The sequence below is a fragment of the Teleopsis dalmanni genome, chromosome X (assembly GCF_002237135.1).
Source record: "Teleopsis dalmanni isolate 2A chromosome X, ASM223713v2, whole genome shotgun sequence".
In the NCBI taxonomy this organism is placed as follows: Eukaryota; Metazoa; Arthropoda; class Insecta; order Diptera; family Diopsidae; genus Teleopsis; species Teleopsis dalmanni.
The window spans coordinates 28,644,174-28,666,594 of NC_051848.1; the positions used below are offsets into that span (position 1 = coordinate 28,644,174).

General features: G+C 29.2%; 1 protein-coding gene across 2 annotated transcripts in view; it reads left to right on the forward strand.

The window, feature by feature from the left end:
- The window catches only part of LOC119688105 (EF-hand domain-containing protein D2 homolog), a 48,761-nt gene that overhangs the window by 21,700 nt on the left and 4,640 nt on the right, over positions 1-22,421 (forward strand). The window contains exon 2 of one of the 2 annotated variants that reach the window (XM_038102753.1): positions 4,532-4,573. The exons of the other annotated variant lie outside the window; for it this stretch is intronic. Within the exon in view, the coding sequence (XP_037958681.1) occupies positions 4,532-4,573 (42 nt within the window). The remainder of the gene's footprint in view (positions 1-4,531; positions 4,574-22,421) is intronic. 2 annotated transcript variants of the gene reach the window in all.

The following is a 22,421-nucleotide window of genomic DNA, read 5'->3' on the forward strand; positions in this document are numbered from 1 at the left end:
CGAGCCAACTTTTTCTTATGTTTCCTGTCAGACACATTGACGCTATGTGTAAATTATTTTTCTGGCATATAGCAAATGGCATATAGCATATGGCAGTTGGTGCATTACTGCACGTGCGTCATTTGTTTGCATATTGCGTGTCTTGGCAAAGGCACCGAGCGAAAGGTTTTGTTATATATTTGCACAATTCACCAACTTTTAATCAAATTAATTAAATGTTTGCGTCAAAAGTAACCCTTTATGCACTGAAATGCGTTGCACATAAAACAACTGCCATAAAAAAGTGCATTACTCTCTGATGTATTCAATGAAGGTGCATGTCAAATGAATGATTGCACTAGCAATTAAAAGTGCATACATATGTATGCATTTGATCTGGTATACATTGTCTCTGTTTCAGTAATGATAGTATCTAAATAATTTGCCATATATGAAACTTAACGAGCGAAACATGTTCCAAGTTCCCAGTTGAGTGCGATTACCGTTTCAAAAGAACGTTTGCATTGCATAAATGAGTCATTAAATGCAGTACTTTAGCTGCATTATTCACAAAAATTGGATTTTAACGATGTTGTTCATATGCTTCTCATGCTTCTCTCGTATTGCATTTGCAAAATTTTCCATTTGAATTCCTTTCACGTTTGCGTATGTACACTAAAAATGCCTAGTACTTCATGTCACATTAAATTATTCAACACATTTAGAACTTCAACTTTATCAAATTTATACATTAACTCGAAATAAATCAAGTATTTAAAGATTTACCTTTAAATTCTATTGCTTATGACCGTACCTAAAGTAGCCATCTGTTTTTGATATTTTTAACATTAGTGCAGATAGAATACACGCAGAAATTAATTTCCATTAATTTGAAAACGGACACACTTTATCCAAAAAGGTCCATTATAATATCACACTTCTTTAGTAGGATTTTGTCAATGTCAATGGTTAATTAGATTAGATTAGATTTACAAAGGGTTTGGAACTAACTATGTCACCACGTCACTGCATTCTTCAAAGATTATTGTGACAAACCAGCTTCAGTTCAATAGGCGCATAGCAGTTAAAAATGTCTTCATGGAGTGATGTTGCCTAATTTCGTTATAAGTGGATAGACCAAAATCTGAGTCTACAAAACTATTCTGCTGCTCTGTTGTTTCCTTTTGTTCGCAACTTCTTCGTCCCTTGTAATATCTAAATTCGATAGATGATGTCCAGTGAAAAGCCTTGTGACAAGTTGGATGCCTTTTCTGTTTAGCATTAGTAGTTCCCTAGGTCTGGCTTTTGATCGATTTGATATGAATCAATCAATCTGACTAAACTGCTTTTTCCAGTCTTATGTCAATGTTACATATTTTAGTAATCCTCGAGGAGATACGCTGACAACCTTTTTTCATTCTTTTTTAATTATACGTTTGAGAAACAAAGAAATCATTTGATAGTTTATTTTTTCGCATCATTTCAAGTTTTGTAGTCTAAAATTTAATACCCATACTTTAGGTATGTCAGCCTATAAGTCCGTGCCCAGTAATAAAACTTTTAAGGATTAAAATATCATATATTAGCATTGAAAAAGGCCTCTAACTTTTTAGATCGTATTTCGAGAACCGAATGGGTTCTTATTTTCAAATGAGAATCATGTGTAAAAATATTTTTTATGGATTCTATTATATATATCTCTTTGTTTTATAAATATATTTCTGACTATAAAGTTATAGGTCAATGAGGCAATACCAACTTTTTAGTTTTCTGTACTAATTACTCCTATATCACTGTGCTCCGGTAACCAAATCATATGTGTGTTGAACTATTGAGCTAACTCATTTACGGATTTGCGGCATTTAACAACTACAGTTGCTTTTAAATAACTTTGATAGTCAGATTAGCTGTCAGATTATTATATATGGTTGTGAATTTTTGTTCTTATGATATATTATATTTTTCTGTATTTTATAGGAAAACTATTTAATTTATACTAAATTGAATTTTACATAGGTTATTTACCACTGATCTAACAATAATTTTGTATTGTAAACTTTGTAAGAATATTGTAATTTAAAATACATAATATTAAAATATTTTTATTTTAGAAATTTTTAGTAAAAATACAATCTTGATCTTCAAATCTTTAATGTAACTTGACATAGTTTTATTACATGTCACCAGGATATTATGGCCCCCACTAATTAATTATTACTTACTGCTGTCCTTCTCTCCTAGTAGAACAGAGCGCCGCGGGCCTGGTTAATTATACCATACATTACTTTCAATGTTACACAAATCTCAAGATGTGATACTGAGAATATTATGGCCCCCACTAATTAATTATTACTTACTGCTGTCCTTCTCTTCTAGTAGAACAGAGCGCCGCGGGCCTGGTTAATTATACCATACATTACTTTCAATGTTACACAAATCTCAAGATGTGATACTGAGAATATTATGGCCCCCACTAATTAATTATTACTTACTGCTGTCCTTCTCTTCTAGTAGAACAGAGCGCCGCGGGCCTGGTTAATTATACCATACATTACTTTCAATGTTACACAAATCTCAAGATGTGATACTGAGAATATTCCTATATAAGTAAATTATGAAATGAGAGCTGAGGGTATGTTTTCCTGTTGCTTGTTTGTTATTTATCTTCTTTCTTTTAGATTGAAGATGTAAGAAAATTACTTTTTGGTGAAAATTCTTTAATTGCAATTTTCAAAAATTGTTTTCTTCCTAATAATTCTTTGTATTTAGAGCTTCCATTAGATTACATTAACTAAGTAAGTCTTACCGCTTAATGACCACCTAACACAAGCTCAAACAAAACTGGTACCTTGCGTTTGTTGTCCACTTTTTATGAGATTTTACCTATAATCCGTGCTGGTACCTGTCATAAAGCGTGTTTACAATTCTCTTCTGTTCTATAAACCCCGTTAAAATATAAATAAAACGTCAACAACCTCTTTTGTATATTTCAGTGCTAATCTTGTAAAAGTTTTTCCATGTTGCATATGTACATATACATACTTATATATATATTAAAATATACCTGAATTAATATATACAATATATGTAGATATATATTTATGTATATGTGTATGACAACGATTCTCTAAATTGCAGTTCATTGACACTTTCGTTTAAAATTTGTATTATTTAAATAAATTTTTGGTCTCTTTTAATACTTTATGTTTTTATTATTTATTGTCATTATTCATGTTTTTGTTTCTTATTATTATTTATTTATTTTATTTTTTTTTTTTAAGTTTCTGAATTTATTAATTTGTGCTCCTCCATTCACTCATTTCTGTGCGCAACTTTATCACAGTGTTTCTGTCTTCTATACATACAAATTATTTAATTAAATTATTTTGTAGCAATGTCAAACACAAATGATTATTTAATTAAGACTGATAATAATGATATTGTCGATCTTGTAATACTTAATTAATGATTCACGCATTTCCCTTATTTACATCAAAACAATAAACGATAATAAAGACGCCAATTAATTGAATTTGTTTAAACAAATTATAGTAATTATGTATACGATTATTAGCTTTATATTAAATTAAACTAAAATGAAATTTATATTTTTGTAAAATTTAACAATAAGTTTTTAAAGTCTATTTTAATAATATGTACGAATATGATATAGATATATATACCTTCAAAAAACACATAAAAGATAGAGCCTTGAAATTATTTGCGAAATCTGACAGACTTACTAACACCGCGTTATCAAATCTCAGAATAGTTACAGGCTCCTCGGGGAGGTATGCAGATCTGAGATCAATTATTACTTAGTCTGATGATGAGATAAATAATAATCCAGTCAAGGCACAAAGAGGGGTTTTAAAGAAACCTCGCAGTTAATATAGAGTAAAAATGCTCAGGTGCACTAACTCAACTTTCCTCAACATAATAATATATATACCTTCATATAACAGGTATACTTAATATAAAATATATATATTTTATATATATATTTCTATTAAAATAAAATTTTTGAGATATTAATTATATATAAATAAAATTTGAAATTTTAAAATTTAAAGCTCGATATCTAGAGAACTATCTATTCTTCAAATCGATCTATCAAATATCGTCAACAAATCGATGGTATCACCTGTTATTGAGAAATTTTTTTTTAATTTTTTCCCTCAAAAATTAATTCCAAAATTTGTTTATAATTTGAATTCAAATTATTTAATAATATTAAATAACTGTTTAATAATTTTAAGTAACTAAATATTTGTTATTGTAAAAAGTTATTATTAATTTTTTTTTTTTTTTATTTTTAAAATTTATTTAATTTGAAACTCAAAGTCATATTAATTATTATTATTTTTTTAACTATAATAAATATGAATCATATTAATTTCAAAATTTATTAAAAGTTATTCCTTTAAGACCACGCTCATAAAATCTTCTACACAATTAAATTAATTTTTTTAATTTTTTATTTTTTTGAATCCTTAATTCCTTTCCTCATCCCAATTATTCCTTTCATAATTGTCATATTTTTATTTTTCAGATATAAGAATACGAATCAAAAGCTTTGTATAAGGCATGAAAAGTGAGTTTCATATCTCATTCCACTTTAAATGCTACACGATTAAAAAAAAAACAATAATACAATAACACACTTCACAAATCTAAAAAAATTAAATATAATATTAAAAGATACTGATATTTCACACAGTCAATTATCTAATGTTTTCGTACATTATAAAAAAAACGTCAAAAAATTTCTTCTTAGATTTAGATATAGTTGAGATATGAACCTATATATGTAAAAGAACATCACAAGAGTGCAATAAATAGCATTGAATAATCATCGCTTATTGAAGCGTTGGGTGTTTTGATTAAGCAGATTCATTAAAATATATATAATAAATAAAAATTATATATGAGTGAACTCTTTTGTCGGTCGGGAAATCGGTAATATAGAGATTTTCTCTATATACGATAACACAATAGCCAATATTCCTAAGTCAATCCTCTAGAGATTGTCGGTATAACCTAATCTAACCTAAGGGTAATATTTTCTTATATTATAATATTTAAATACTCTCAAAACATATTAAATCAAAACCTAATCGAATAAAAAAAAACATTTTTAAAACCATCTTTTTATAGAATCGTTCTACCTTCTGCTTAAAAAGTACTCGAATTTTGTAAATAAAACACACAAATTTACATTTTATTCCAAATTTATTTCATCTCCTTTAAAATATGCTCCTTCTGAAGCGATACACATATGCCAACGCTTAACCCATCTTCCATACACTTTTCGTAGGTGAAAGGTATGGCTTTTAGTTCCTTCAGCGAATTCTCTTTTACCGATTCAATGGACTTAAAATGCTTACCACGAAGGGGCAATTTGAGTTTCGGGAACAGAAAAAAATCGCACGGATCCAGATCTGGCGAATATGATGCCTGAGCGATGACAGTGGTGCCGTGTTTGGTCAAAAAATCGCGTACAACAAGAATTTTCCATAGTAAAAATCGCTAAATGCACTTGAGGTAGTCTCACATTAACAGCTGCTGTAAACAAACTAATTGACAGATGGCGCTCAAATTTGTACCATATGTCAAGAAAGGGTGTACCAACATAACAAAAAATTTTTGAAAAAGGTCTATTACTTAAGGAGTAGTTAACAAACAACAAAATCCGGGTACTTTTTGAGCAGAAGGTACATTAAAAAATTAAGGTTAGTTAAACGAAGACATGCTAATATTTATATATGTACTTCAGTTTTGATAGTTTTTGTTTTTTAACCACAATCCGACGCCCCGGAAAGTGAGTGCCCGACTCGCATGGACTAAGCCACTCTCTCTCATTCCTAGAGACCCTTGTCTTATCCCGAGACTACGTTAGTATTACTTCGTGATAGGGTTCCTATTAGTCATCTAAGACTTTTATCGGTGTAACCTGCGTCCAGGGCGCGCTACTGCTGCAGTTTTTGATATATGTTGGTTTCTTATAGAAATATGATTCCAAAAGATTATAATAGTTTAGCCATTGTAATAATAGCTATTTTCAACTGTACTTTTCTACTATACTATAAAAGTATAGCTCAATCATATTGTATTATTTTTTGCAAAAGTGAATGGCTATTTCAAAATATTTGGAAAACACCCTTTTTTTAATTAAATGAAGATTTTTTACTATAATTTAGATACTGCATGGTCAAAGTTTGGTGAACTCTATTTTCTAGTTTTGTTCGGTTTTCATTTAAATTGTTTTTACCCTTTAGATACAATACAATTTGCATACATAAACTATGTTATGAATTGTAATTGCGCGAATTGCCTTGAACTCTTTTAAAAAACGAAAAATAGAAACGAAATCTAACTAAAATTAAATAAATGCAAAAAGTAATGTATGTGATACGACGATATGACTACGGCTGATGGTGGTGGTGGTGGTGGTAGTGTTTACAATGGAAACAATTCCATTAAACACAATAAAGTGTTACCATATCTGGCCATGCAATTCATCTTTCTCTCACATATATATCGCACAAGTATCTATAGTTACATATGTACATGAAGTTTAATATAGTATTGAAATCGATATGTACTGAGTAATACCCAAAGTTGTAAATGCAAATGCAGATAATTTTTTTTTAGATATGCAAATGAGATGTACATAGTTAAGGCCTAAATCAAATCATCCACTGCAATGTGTGGCATATGCGTTAGCCACAGACTATTATGGTGGTTGATTTAATTTAACATTGTATAATAACTATAGATACTTATTTCACTATATATAGACTGCGTAAAATTTTGTTATCAAAAAGCTTGCAGTCCTAAAGTTTAAAGCGTAGAACTTGAGTTATATCAACATATTCTACGCGCTGGTGGTTGTTTTGGTTTCGATAATCTCTTGAAATAGTTATATCAATTTATACTGTTTTATGATGATGTGTCTGCAGTTGATTGATAATATCACTCTCCTTATAAGCGTAATATATGACATCATTATAATCTGTTATTATTACAATTGCTCTTACTCCTCTGTGCCTTTATTTACTTAGTACTATACCCTTCTTATATGCATTTTGTACAATATAAAAACCTTTTTATGAAATTAAATAAATCTTATATACATTATTTTTTAATTTTTGACAATTTTTATATTGATATATAATCAGGCCTATTCTGAATACTCCCAGCGAAAAAACTCCCTATTCGCACGCTGTTCCCGAACACACAGCTCCCTTATTCTGAATCGCTAGGGAGACAGCAGTTTCGTGAACAACAACAATTTCAAATTTGTTTTGTTAAATTTTGGCAACCATGCCACTTTTTAATGACGAAAAGTGAGAAAATGAGCAAAACAAAGAAAAGAATTGCGTATCATATGTTGATTTAAATGTAAAAATCGCATTATTTGTTTGCTGCACAAATTATCGGAAATAAATATAAGTTATTTTATGAGTAAATAATAAACAATTAGAAACTTTTATTTTAATGAGTAAAATAAATATATAAAAAGAATTATGCATGAGCAAAATAAACCAAATGCTAAATTCTAAATTTTGAACTCTTTTTTAAACTAATTAAAAAACAACCTTACATTATGATAGCAATTCTTCAATGTCTTTATTTTCAAACATTCACTGCTTTTATACAAAATTGGCGTAAATTATAATTTAATTTTTTTATATAATTAGGATAGAAATGTCCTTCATGCTTCAATTAATGAACTAATAATAGTTTATAATTGTGCAGATGTTACAATAAAAAAGAAGCAATGTTTTACCTGCACATAATTGCAAAAGTTTACTTTAACTTATTCTAGGAATCCCATTCATTTCAGAATTTGGTCTCCTTTCATTTTTCTATTGTTTTAAAAACAATAGTTAACACTTTAATTAGTGAAAAAAACCCGTGTTAATAAAATAAATAAATAAAAATTTAAATATTTCAAATTTGTTATAATATTATTAAAATAATAATTTTAATAAAATATATTAAATGAAAATTTTGTTATATTAAATTTATTCAAATAATTTTATTAATATATATGCGGAAAACTAATCAACTCTTGTGGATAAAATATAAAAATAAAACTTTGAAAATATTAAATTTATTGTAATAATTTTATTAAAATAATAATTTTATTAAAATATATTCAAAAATCTGATCATTTTCAGTTACTTTTATATTAAATTAAACTGTTTTTAATACTTTTTTAACTTGTCTCCCCAACAAGTTGGTAGCGAGAGAATTTGTGCAAAATTAGGAAAAAACTCACATTCGCATGCGATTCAGAATAGGGGAATTGGGAACAGGGAACATACCAAATTTATTCAGAATAGGGGAATTGGGAACAGCGAACAAACTCGCATTCCCTTGCGATTCAGAATAGGCCTGAATGATATATATATAATGATTCTTACACATAACATATACATATATTTATTAAATCGTACACTAATATAAGAGTCGAATCAAAATTTGAACTATACATGGTAAAATATTATGTCTTTTGTATATGTATACGTTGTTTTAAAGCTTTAACTGTTGTAAATATCAGTTATATGAATATTGTGATTAATATTAAATGCCTTATATCATCATCATCATGCGTGACTATAGAGTCCATGGAGGACCTAAGCCTGTTTAACAACAGTCTTCCATTCTTCTCTATTTTTTGATTTTGTTTTCCAATTTCTTATGCTGATTTCTTCTTAGTCCTGCTGCATACAGTCTTTTCATTATTTTCTTGGTCGCCTTCTGGTTCCTACTTTGTTCTCATAAATCTTAATCGGTACTCTCATATCCGGCATTCTTATCAAATGTTACTACTGGGGGAATAAATGTTTTGTATATTTTTAGTTTTGTTTTCTGCGAAATATTATTATTTGTGAATATTTTATATACGATTAATTAATATGATGAAAATACATATAATAACCTTGATTACTAAGCATGGGTAGTCCCCACGAGTAAATGGAAACTTATAGAGGATTGGACTACTGCCTTTTTGTATACCTATTGATATTGTAACTTCTCATACAAAGACACACAGACGTACGAAGACTGGACAGTATGTTTAATATTCTTATTTATATATTATAACATTTAATTATATATATTTCTTATTGTGGATGGAGGTAGAGTATGCTACAGATATGTAGATTATAGTTCTGTAAGGCTAAGTGTATACCTTTTTGTTTCGACGTTTTTACCTGTGACTGGCATTCACCGTACCCTGGGAATTGTCATTAGGCAATACACCGTAGACATGCGTCGATAACAATGGAACATATTCACCTTACTATCTGCCTTACTCATCTGAACTGCAAGAAGTTCGATCGACAAGGGACTGTATATGTTTATAACTTTGTACAAATCCCATTCTCCACTGTTAGTAGTGATTCTTCTAATATTGCTAATCTAAAATTTTTTCTAAATTACTTTGGCATTAATTCGTAGAAAATTGTTTTATTTATATTTACTTAATAGTTGCATTTTTATCGTTTTTGTTTATTATTCCAGTTTTAGTTCTTGTGATTTATTGTATACACAATATTATAAAACAGAATACTGCGTATTTAGTACTCGTGTTTCCTAAAGATAAAAATTATATGGAAATTATTTTTATGCGGAATTATTTTTTCTATGCCGGACAGGAAGCTCCGATTTAAATTTGAGTTCAGCGTATTTCATTGTTTATCATAATTCAAATAGTAGGTTTTAAAGTACTGATACCTAAAATGTACACTCACATTAATTAAAAAACAAATCTTTACAAAAGTTAATTGATTTGACAATATGTAATAAATAATTTAATATTTTACTAAATTCTAATTCTTGATCAATTTTAAATAAATTTTTTTAAAAGATATGTAATCAAAAAATGTCAAACAGATTTGTTCCTTATATGTATACTAGTGGAGACTTAGTGGAAAATCATGTCTGACCTACATATGTAAGATGTGAAAATTATATAGTATTACACAGATAAATTTGCATACAAAATTATCACTTTTGTCGTGCCTTATTTATCCGAGAAGTAGCTATAACCAAAAATTTTATTTACGATTAAACTTTATTATAACTCTTATATATAAGAGTGGAAGCGCACTTAAATGAGAAACAGTGGTCTGTGACTAGTGTATATGATTCAATTTTTTTTTAATTACTTAAGGAAATATAAAAACGTACTACTACCACCTTTTCAATTTCGACTCAAATCAAAATGACATTTTATTCTATTTAATTTTGTTCATTTCTAGCCTCTAGCTCCATTTCTAGCCACCGTTTCTCTTGTACTCTGGGTTCATTGTGAATAGTTAAAAACTGTCAAAAGCTGTAAATAGCAGCTTTGAGTTAACTTATAAAAATCGTTTACATTTTAGATTTTTATATTGCAACTTCTAACATATATGTAATATTATTAAAGTTTTGACTTCTTCTGGTACTGCGGTCAGTAGAGATTGTACCAACTTCACTATTGTTTACACAAAGCCCTTTAAAGCTTTGTTAAATTCGGACATTTTATCTTCAAAAAGTTTCGATCTGATAAAACAGCTGATTTGTTCAATTTTTTAAATAGCAACTTCTAATGTATGTATATGTAATGCAAAAAGGTTTCATACTAGCGTACCAACGTATTTCAGTATTACGATGTTCGAGCAGTTAAATTCGAACATTTGAATCGAACACTTAATCTTCAAAAAATGTCAATCTGCTTAAACAGCCGATCTGCTCAAACAGCTAATCTACTCTATTTTTAAAATAGTAGCAACTTCTTATATATATGTAATGCAGAAAGGTTGAATACTTACGTACCAACGTATTTCAGTATTACGATGTTCGAGCAGTTGAATTCGAACATTTGAATCGAACACTTGATCTTCAAAAATGTCAATCTGCTTACACAACTGATCTGCACAAACAGCTAATCTGCTCTATTTTTTAAGTAGCAATTTCTAATGTATGTATATGTAATGCAAAAAGGTTCCTTACTAACGTACCAATGTGTTTCATAATTACAATGTTCGAGGAGTTAAATTCGAAAATTTCGATCGAACACTTGATCTTCAAAAAATGTCAATCTTCAAAATGTCAATCTTTTAAATAGTAACTTATAATGTAAGTATAACATATGTAATATGAAAAGGTTCAATACTAGCGTACCAACGTGTTTCAATATTACAATGCTTGAGGAGTTTGAATTCGAACATTTGGATCCAATACCTCAATGTCCGATCTGATCTGCTCATCTGCCATTATATGCGATGATAGTCATAACTTCCGAGAAAAAGTGCATTGTTAAAAAATTTTTAAGTTAAATTCTTTGAAGATTCTTTGAAGTACTCGCATAAAGTCTATTATATGCAAAGAGTGTAATCACATTCGAAGAGTTCAACTGTAATTTGAATGGAAATAAGTTTATCATTTACTCTTTTATAGAGCGTCTGGTATTAATATGCCTGGTTCTTGCTTCATTCATAGATATTTTTATGTGTAATAATTTGAGTTTGTAGTTCTTTGGAAATAAGTTTGTTTATTTTTAAACAACAGCAGGCCAAGAGATGCTTACGCAACTGTTAAATGGTAAAAACTATGTGAATTACATAAAAATCGGCCCACACGATGATCTTTAACATATTACAATTTCGAAATGTCATTTTAATTTTAGATACGTGCGTTTTCAAAGATACTCGTATGCAGACGTTCTTATAAATTTTATTCGAGCAATTGATAGATGTTTACGTGCATGCAACATTGCTAACATATAGTAAAAATTAAGATACTATTTCACGCATCAATATCTGTGAATTTCTTTGAAGTATTTCACCATTCTTTCGTTCACTTTTATTGTAAACTTCAAAGATAATGTAGTATTTAATATTTTTTTTCCAGAAATTGCACATCAAACAATGTATTTATCTTATGCTCGTATATGAGTGCGATTTATTTCATTTACGCTTAAGATAAAACAAGATAAAAACGAAAATCAGTATTATAACTTCTACAAATAAGATGACCAATGAACCCACTACACAAAGACCATTCATTTACCTATGTAGAACGATGAAGCTAATTTGAGAAGTACAAAAATGAGCAATATTATATTTTTTGTAACCATTCAGGAGCGAAAAGACCAGCATACATAAACACATACGGTTATAATTGACAATCTTCGCGACTTTTACCAAGAAAATGAGAAGGAACTAACAAAGTGTCACCTATATTGCAAATACCCACCCTTGACTAGAAGCAGGTCTACTATTGTTAGAAAATTTTTTTTCGAGCACCCCGAAAAATAAACAAAAACTAAGATCGGAACTCACACAGTATTTTCAAAGAAATTTAGTTGGCTTATGTGATTTAAGAACACATTTTACACAGAATCTCTAGAAAAACCTAAACCAATAGAATATGAGACTTTTTAACACATGAGTCTTAGGATAATCTAACAGACTCATAGACGGTGTACGTGAAAAGTGACACAGACTTGCCTTTAACACACTTATCACAGAAACTCTCTAATAAAACCAAACCAATAGAATATGAGACTTTTCAACACATGAGTCTTAGGGTGATCCAACGGATTTATAGGCGGTGTATGTGGAGTCTAACACAGACTTGTCCTTAACATACTTATCACAGAAACCCTCTAATAAAACCAAACCAATAGAATATGAGACTTTTCAACACATGAGCCTTAGGGTGATCCAACGGATTTATAGGCGTTGTATGTGGACTCTAACACAGACTTGTCTTTAACACACTTATCACAGAAACTATCTAATAAAACCAAACTAATAGAATATGAGACTTTTTAACACATAAGTTTTAGGATAATCTAACAGACTCATAGATGGTGTACGTGGAGTGTGACAAAGGCTTGCCTTTAACATACCTCTGAAAAAAAACCTAAATCATTAGAAAATGAGACTTTTTAACACATGAGTCTAAGAGTAAACCAAGGGAATTTATTTTGTACTACTATTTTTTAATTTTAAAGTTTCCATATACCAATAAAGTTTTTCATTTACATGCTCTTCAACATTATGTACACTGTAATGTGCAGTAATAATGTAATAAAATACAAAAATTAATGTTAATGTTAATATTCGCTTTACCTTCGACTATAAAAGTATACTTTTCCTTCAAGCCAACGGTTGGAAGACTAAGTTTCTAATTATGTATTCAGAGCACGATAATTTGTTTCAATTGTAATGTTAATATTCAATGCACAAAGCCAATATCAGACCTCCATATCGGTTTCTGTGATTATCAAAGGTAAAAATATATAATAGTGCGTTTATTGTTATTTTCAAGTACAAAATAAGTACAAAATAAAGTTTTTAATGTATTTTACTCAATATTAATGTTTTGAACTTGCCAAAATTGGATTTGTGCATCGAATGCATTCTGCACACTTGCTTAACACTTCACTGCATTTTCCGACCAAGGGAAAATCACTAAACTCCTACATCGAACATAAATCATCGACTGTGACGTATATGGTAACGACAGTTAACTCATAGTAAAATAATTTTCTTTTTGGTTTTTTATGTCAATTTAGTGAAACCACCTTATTTGCTTGTATAGAAATTGAAGTAAATAGGAATACTTCAAGTAGTAGACTGTTTTTAATATACGAGTATTTAATATAAAATAATAATCAAAATGTACTAATATTATTATTTATATTAATTTTAAACAGTATTAATATGAAAGTATTTATATTTATTAAATTTTAAAATTATTAAATAAAATTTTAATATTATCTGTTATGACAAAATATCTCTCCAACATAGGTATTCACTCTGACAGAAACACGTGAAAACTCATTTTTTAAATACGATCTGAAAGAATAGAGTTGTAGTATGTTTAGACTAGCGAACGAAACTTATTTTCGAGTTTATATCGAACATCCTACTAAGTTTAGTCACTTTTTCCATACAAAATCCACACAAAAATCTATACAAAGGTGAGTATAGTATATTTAAGCAACAGTAGGTAGACAATGACGCGAGGAATATATTTAGTAATTTATAATTTGTTATTTAAATATAAAATGTAGAGTATTAGCAACCTTATACAAACTCAAACAAAAAGAGCACTCTTACTTCCAATTTACAAAAATGAAATAGTAAATTCGCATACTTATTTTTTATGTTCATTAGCCCAGTAAATCCAGCATAAGGTTAGGTTAGATTGAGAAGGTGCGTGCTGACAGTATTTCCACTCGGCGGCATATAATGCCCATTGTGATGCGTTGTTATTTTCGAATGCTATCTTTGTTAAACCATTTGGTTTTCCAGATGAAGTTGAGGAGATCCGATAAGTTTGCTTTCGTTATGTCTATCAGTCCTGTGGTATGCAGTCCTGGACATAGACACAAGAAGTGGTTGATGGATAATACCTCATCTTGGCAACTCCTGTATAATCCACTTATTGAATCTCGCCACCGTTGGACTATAGGCGCAATGGGCACAATACCCCGTTAATACTATAGTAAGTACACGAACAGCAGGTTTGTTGAAGTCCAAAAGGTGTTTCGTTTCATTTTTGTGCAATCTGGGCCATAAGTTTCTAGCGACCTCACAGTCTTCGCGGTTACACTATATTAATCCAGCCTTAAATAATTCGAAACACTGAATATGATTAATAATTATTTACGAAGTCAACGACTTACCGTCACAAACGCATTAAGCCAATAAATTCCTCCTAACTCTAATAAAAATAAATAAGAAAATTAATATATAATATGTAGTAAAAATATATAGCCAAAATACTATATATTTTAAGTGTATTAAAAAAATTTGAAAAAAAAAAACTATTATAAAATAAAACAAAAAAATTATTTCAAAATAAAAATTTTTTATTTAATAATATTTATGAATATTTCTATAATATTTAACATTTTTTTTTTGTTGAAATTTATCTTAAAGTGACAAATTTCATCAGTCTCCCACTTGCTCCAATTTTCCTTTAAACTTATCTGAACGCACAGCATTTTGACTAAATGTAATAAATTTATTTGTAAATTTTTATGTGAAGAAAAAAGACGTCCCATGAAGCCACAAATAAGGGGTTCACTTGTTATTTCTAAATTAAGCAATAAACACTTCATAAAACATACACATAGATACATTTGCATAAATATAGATATTCGTTGCGTGTTCAAAATTTTTAAATATTTATTTTTACCATGCAAGCACCCACTTTTTTACACCTCACGTGAAGACGAAATTATGAAATACTGCACCCAACGTTTTCCTCCGACATGAACTCAATATTTTTTTTTGTTTTTAAATTTTTAAATTTCTTTTTATTTATCTTTTTTTTATTACGTGCAAATATTTTTATGGATATACTTCTATAAAATTTAAATTTTTTTTTTATATTTTTTCTTTCAATGTAAATATATTTCATTATTATTATTACATATGTTATGGATATTTAACTTAATGCTTAATTTAAAAAAGATCAGCTTGTCTTAAGTTAGGTACATTGCGATATCAATACTTAATACGGGAACTTATATATTTTATATTTAGTTGGCCATTACAGACGTGAGTCGTCCTTGGTCGCGTCGAATAGCCTCCGCCAGTCAGCCCGATTAGTCGCAAGTTAGTAGTATCAAGCGCCCCCAAATGTATGTCACCTCGTACTTCCACCGAAGTTGCAGACGTCCTCTATCGCGTTTTCTAAACACGGGACCTTAACTATAAGTTAATAAGGGGGCCCTCACCAAGCGCTAGGTATTAATCTCAGCGTTTTGCCATAATTGCCTAATACTAGATTCACACGAGAGTTTTGTCTGTCATGTTTGTAATTTTATTTGTCAATCGTTGTTGCTTTCAATGCAAATTGAACTTTTTGGACAGCCCAAATTACAAATAAAATTTTCGTGTGAGTCCAGTATAAGATGTTTGCTCTATTTCTAACTAGAATTAGGAAGCTGGAGAAGAACTGTTCTACTGTTTAATCTCTTTGAGTACTTACAACTTTTAAAATATTCATGAACAACATAAATTGTTGTTATTTTTACCAGCTACTGTGGGTCAGATGCCTTGACCAATTGAGGTTTGCAGTGTCGTAGTGTCTGTGGTTAATACCCAAAATTACGCAGGAAAAATGATTGGTATTTATTTATCAGCATTAGGCGTAGTGTTGCATATTCACCGGGTGCTGTGACCCAAAGAACAATAGAGGTATTGGTTGGCCTCGCTCCTTACCAAGGAGGAAATTATGTCCAAAATTATGTCCAATTCATTAGAATTTCCAATGTGGCGTTTATTGGCGCATTATATTGAAACATGTGTTTGTAGAGCACCATGGCGTTAAGCCTTAATGACAGATACCCACACGTTACAACACTATTACAGTTCTTAATAATTGTTCTGTTACAATATTGACTATATAAAAAAAGTGTTATTTTTCACAATTCAAGAAAAAAAAGAGATAAAAACAAATTAACAATTTAATGGTGTTTATTAGCCATTTTTTGCTAATTTTTGTTAATTTTTTATCTCAATACGAAACACTGCAAAGATCAGACAACCTTAATTAGCATTTACAAAACAATTATAATGGCTAAGTTTAAAAAATAGTGTAAATATTATTTACTTATGGTAAAGATGAACGTTATAAAAGCCGCAAAGTTCGGTACGGATTCGTTACCTACGCAATTACTGGCCCATAGGTGTTGAATTACTTTCAACTTTGTGCTCATAATTGCCAGATACGAGTATCTACTGTTTTCCAATGTATCGCATTTCATTCTGTTGTATGGGTATTCTTTTTCTCTTGTTCATTTTCTTCTAAACCAAATTGTTAATGACTTTAACAGCATTTTAAACAGGTTAATGACAAGCGTTTACATGCATAAATAAACACTCATGGATAGCTGTTAAGAAACACAGATACGAATCCAAATGCGTTCACATGTGAGCTGTTTGGTTACACTACGTCTACAGTAGCCAAAGAGCTACTTTATTCATGTTTAACCATTTAACTCTTTAATGCCGGATTATATTATGGGGGATTATGTTCATCACGTTACTTTTGATATGTGGTTTTACCTGTAAGCACTTGTAGTACACTTACTACAAAATATACTTGAACCTTTTATCGAAATAGTGTCAGTATGCAAGGTTAATGTGCTTAAGTATTTGTTTTAAGTAAATATGTAGCACTGATTTAGTTTTAGTTTTTTATGATATTCATCATATGATGTTGTAAACGCTAAGCTAAGCAAAAATTTACTACTCATATATTTAATTCTTTCATAATTTTTATAACTGTGAGACGCGGAAATCGACCAAATATATTCTAAGCGCCATACATTGTCTATCGCTACTTAAATATACAACACGGTATAATATACTATATATAATATGCCACATATTAGCGTATACTATGCGATACATTTTGACCGAATACTAAAAGCTGTGAAGATCTCTTAACATTAGCAAATAGAAGTTACAATGCAGCAAACACTCCAAAAAGAAAATATTGAAATCCACTTCAGGACTTTTGGAATCCGTAGGGCTTTAGAAGACGAGATAGTACCAAAATTATATGGAGAAGCACAAAAGTGAATGAATCAAAACAATCATGCCCCGACTGATTGGTGTACTTTCCTTCTCTTCTATGCTCTATATAAGAGCAACAAATATTTTTAGTATTTTAGTATGAGGTGAAAGAATATATCGTATAACGTTTGAATATGTTTTCAGTCGCTTTTACCTGAAGGTCGAAATTCGCATAAATTGTAATCGTATAAATCGTTTATCTGTGTAACATATAGGAAAACAACGATTACTGACAAAAAAAGAACGTTAGATATATATAAACACAGCTATTATAAAAGTCATGTGCAACTTTCCGGTTAACATGATCCGCCTACAATAAAACTAGATCTTGGGAACTTGTCAAAAGTGATCGTGCGAATACTGGAAAGCTTATTGCAGTTTTTTCTGTTCATTGGTGTACAGAAACCCACAGAGAGAATGAGTCTGGATTTCACATAGGTAGTAATTATGAGTGCATTCCTTATAATCCTTACTATAGAAGTTTTAGAAATCTGCAGGAAAAAGAAACCATTAAACACTTCCTTTGTGAATGTCCGGCAGGGAGGTGTTTCTTTAACAGCTTATCAGACTGTTCATCGGTAACGATGAAAGACTTATTAAATTATCTAAATTCAAGGGGATGTATTCAGTCTGTATTCCTTTATTTTCGGAGTTTTAAAGATCAACCGTATTAGCAAAAATAAAAAATTAGTGCTGTTAGTTTTTCCTATAAAAAGAAAAAACAGATGTTTTATTTAAATTTTTTTGGGATATCTACCACCTAAAGGTACGAATATCAATCTCATACTATTTATCACCTAATAGTTATCAATAAACAATAGATCTCCGCTAGTCTCAATCTCTGGTAATTCAAATTTTCTGATAATCTGCACAAAATTGGAAAATGCAACCAATGAATTGTGACCACTGATTCGCTTCCAAATTTTTTTTATACTGAGGTGCTCAAAAGGCTACGTGAGCAAATTGAAAATCAACAAAACTTACAATAAAAATTGAAGAAAAAAAGATTTCAATTGTATCTATAAGTTTAAATAGCTTCCAATGTGAATTTGCAATTTCCGCAAGTTATCGGTGATTTCCTGAACAAAAGTTTCTTTGAAATTTATTTGAGAAAATGCCCACAAAGCTTCCGTAAAGCAAATGCCAATGGGAAAATTTTTATTAAAATTTATTAATATGTAATGATTTGTGATTTAAAATTCAAAAACTGAATTCGTGTGATTCGTAGGCAGTCAGACACAAAAGTTAAGTAAAAGTATCGGAAGAAGATGTGCAAAAAAAAATCTGAAGTTAATTTCCACTCCACATAAAAATTATATGCGATAAAGTGCAGTGCTCAATGCAAAAAGCAACAATGCGTAGATGCACACGAGCCAATATCCTTAATGCAAAAATAAAAATTAAAAAAAATAAAATTTATTAAAAAAAATGTTTTAGACAAAAAAAAAAAGAAAAAAATTGGCATGGTTGGCTTGTGTAACTGCTGCCATAATTTATAAGATACAAGACACAAGATACAAGATACATGAAAACACGCAAGTAAACTTGTTTTCCAGTCAATTTATAAATAAAAGTGTCCGTAAGTAGAAAAAAAAATTTAAAAAAAAACGCTAAAAGATACATGAAAAAATTTTGTACCGGTGCGCATGTGCAGACGAAACTGACTGCAGGATGACAAAAATAATCACAGGCACTTGGAAAATGAAGATGATGCGGCGGTTGCTTTATAATATGTGGACTGCTGTAGACTGCAGTACCCAAGTAGCCATGACCATGAGCAAAATCTGGAAAAACTAGTTGTGCAATGCACACGCCCGCCTATAGAAAAGGAAATCGAAATGAAAAATTATGCGGGGAAAATAAAAATTAAAGGCCATGGTCAAGAGTCAAGTTTTATTAAACCTGATGATGCTTGAATGCATCAAATATGAAGAGAGTCAGTCATGCTGATTCTGCACATCTGCTACATGTAAGAAATAGAAGGCTTTTTAAGAGGAGTTTTTAAAAAAATTATAATAGTTTTGGGAGTAAATAATAAAATGCTAAATTCCATAAGTTATAAACAGAGGGTAACACATTAAATCTTATAGGTACCCTTTATAATTATATATAGGGTTCGATTAGAGTAGCGATCTTGTACCGAAATACCGCTTGAACTGAAATAATCATCCGTTTTGAACTAGAAAGGCAGCGTACGAACCACGCTAAAAAGCACGACTCCCACATTCAAGTGAAAGTGAATCAACCGGACAAGTCTATAAACTTGACCAAGTTTATAATTTTGTAGGATGACAGCACTGTTAAGTCGGCAAGAAAAGAAACCCCAAATATTTTACCACTTTTCCAATGATGAACACTGAAATATGAAATGGAGTAGACTTGCCTCTGCATTCCTCATTAAAGGTATACCAGCTAGGAATGGCTGTCTTGTGCCCAAAGCTGACTTGAACTCAAATAATAGCCCGTTGTGACTAAGAATTTTAACAATTTTTTTTCTACATTAGTTATTAATATGAAATTATGATAATGCATATTTTATTAATTCTTGGCAAGGATGTTACATAGGTAGATACTATATTTCGCATAAATAGAAACAATATACATAACATATGTGTATGGTATATTTTTCAATTACAACATAAAATATTAATAATTTATTTATAATTTATTTTTTATTAATTCATTGGCAAGGATATTAGATAGATATATCTCGTATATATAGAAACAATTTATATTTATATTTTTCAATTATTACATAAAATATAAATATAAATATAAATATAAATATAAATATAAATATAAATATAAATATAAATATAAATATAAATATAAATATAAATATAAATATAAATATAAAATAAATATAATATAAATATAAATATAAATATAAATATAAATATAAATATAAATATAAATATAAATATAAATATAAATATAAATATAAATATAAAGAACAGGAAACTGATATATAACCAAATAATTCGTCCGTCACTTCTATATGGTTGTGCAGCGTTTAGCAAAGCTTCAAACACTACTATTCACCAGCTAGAAATTGCACAAAGCCAGGCTCTGAGAAGACTTCTTAAAGTTTCATGGTACATTAGGACGAATGACATCATCAGGGACATCAAGATTGATCCCATCAACAAATACATAAAGGATAGAGCCCTAAAATTATTTACGAAAATTGGCAGACTTACCAACACCGCGTTATCAAATTTCAAAATAGTTACAGGGTCCTCGGGGAGGTATGCAGATCTGAGGTCTATTATTGCTTAGTCTGATGAAGTGATAAACAATAATCTAGTCAAGGTGTAAAGAGGGGTTTTAAAAATACCTCGAATTAAAAAAGAGTATAAATACTTAAGTGCACTAGCTCAAAACAGCTTCAACATAATAATAAACATAAAAATAAATAATATAATATAATATAAAATATAAATAATACTTTTTTACTCTGGAGTATTTCGGTAGGCCAGCAATCCTTATAATACAATTGTAGGGATTATCGAAAGCAGCCCATATATAATATTTGCATATTCTCTACAACTTAGTATGAAATCCTGTTACGTAGCACTTAAAGTAGTAGAATGTTTGCTTAAACTGCAAGTTGTTATGACGTCATGGAAATAAATAAAATAAAATAAAATAAAATAAAAAAGTAATTTCATAATATAGAAAAAGAAAACATGGAGCAAAAAAATTATTTGAAAATAAAACAAGTTTCACTTTCAGTGATAATATGGCAAAAATAAATTTTTTTTGTTAAATCAAAAATATTTATTAAAAAGGGAAATCAATAAAAAATTTGTTTTTAAATCAAACAGAAATATTAATTTTTTTTATTTTTTCATACAAACAGCAATTTTATTTTAACAGAAAAAAATTTGCAATTGTAAGTAGTAATAGAATAAAAAAACAATTTCTACACAATAATAACAATAACAACAACAATTGAATATAAAAAAACGCTAACAATTCCTTTGACGAAAGGAAATTGTTGTTGTTGTTATTATGTTATTATTATTGCTTTAAATGTAAGTGTCATCGTCTTTATGGCTGTGATTGACATTATCAACCTCTGTCGCAGCTACAAATCTTAACTATCAAAGCGCGACTCTCTGTTGTATGACAATTTTAAAATAAAAAAAAAAATAACTTCATTATTATCACATATTAGCAAATTAGGGAAAGTAATTACTGTTTAAATGCCAATAATGATAATATGAAGCAGTGAGCGTATGGGCAGCACCTGCCGAAGAGATGAGCAACAGAGGAATTAAATATAACAACAAAAACAAAATAAACAAAAACTTTAAAAAAAAATGAAAAAGAAAAAAAAAGAAAAGAAAAGAATTGTTACACAAATCTTAGTGTTAAATTTGATTTGACATTGCCTTCTTCTTCTTGTTATTTTTATTTTGTGTTTTGTAAAACTGTTTGCTTTTTTTGTTGTTTGTGTGTATGTGTGTGTATGTAACTATTTTTACACTTTTTAACATTGTTGCTGTTGCTTTATAATGAGTTTGATAGGCAATTATGGTTTAATGCTGCCAGTGTCACTAATAAATTTAATAGAAATCAATAAGAAGAAAATAAAACTAAGAAAAAGAGGTAATTGCATATAATTTTGCATTAAAGTGGAACTATTGTATCTTTTTTATTTTTTTTGATATAATTATATGCTTTGTGAAATAAACATTTTTATTATTATTAATAATAAATAACAATTATCCAAAATCACAAAATACATTGTACAGAGTGTCTCCTTGTCTAATAAAGGTTTAAATACATATGTACATAAACTTAGATGAGTTACCACATTTTAGCTCTTTTAAAAAT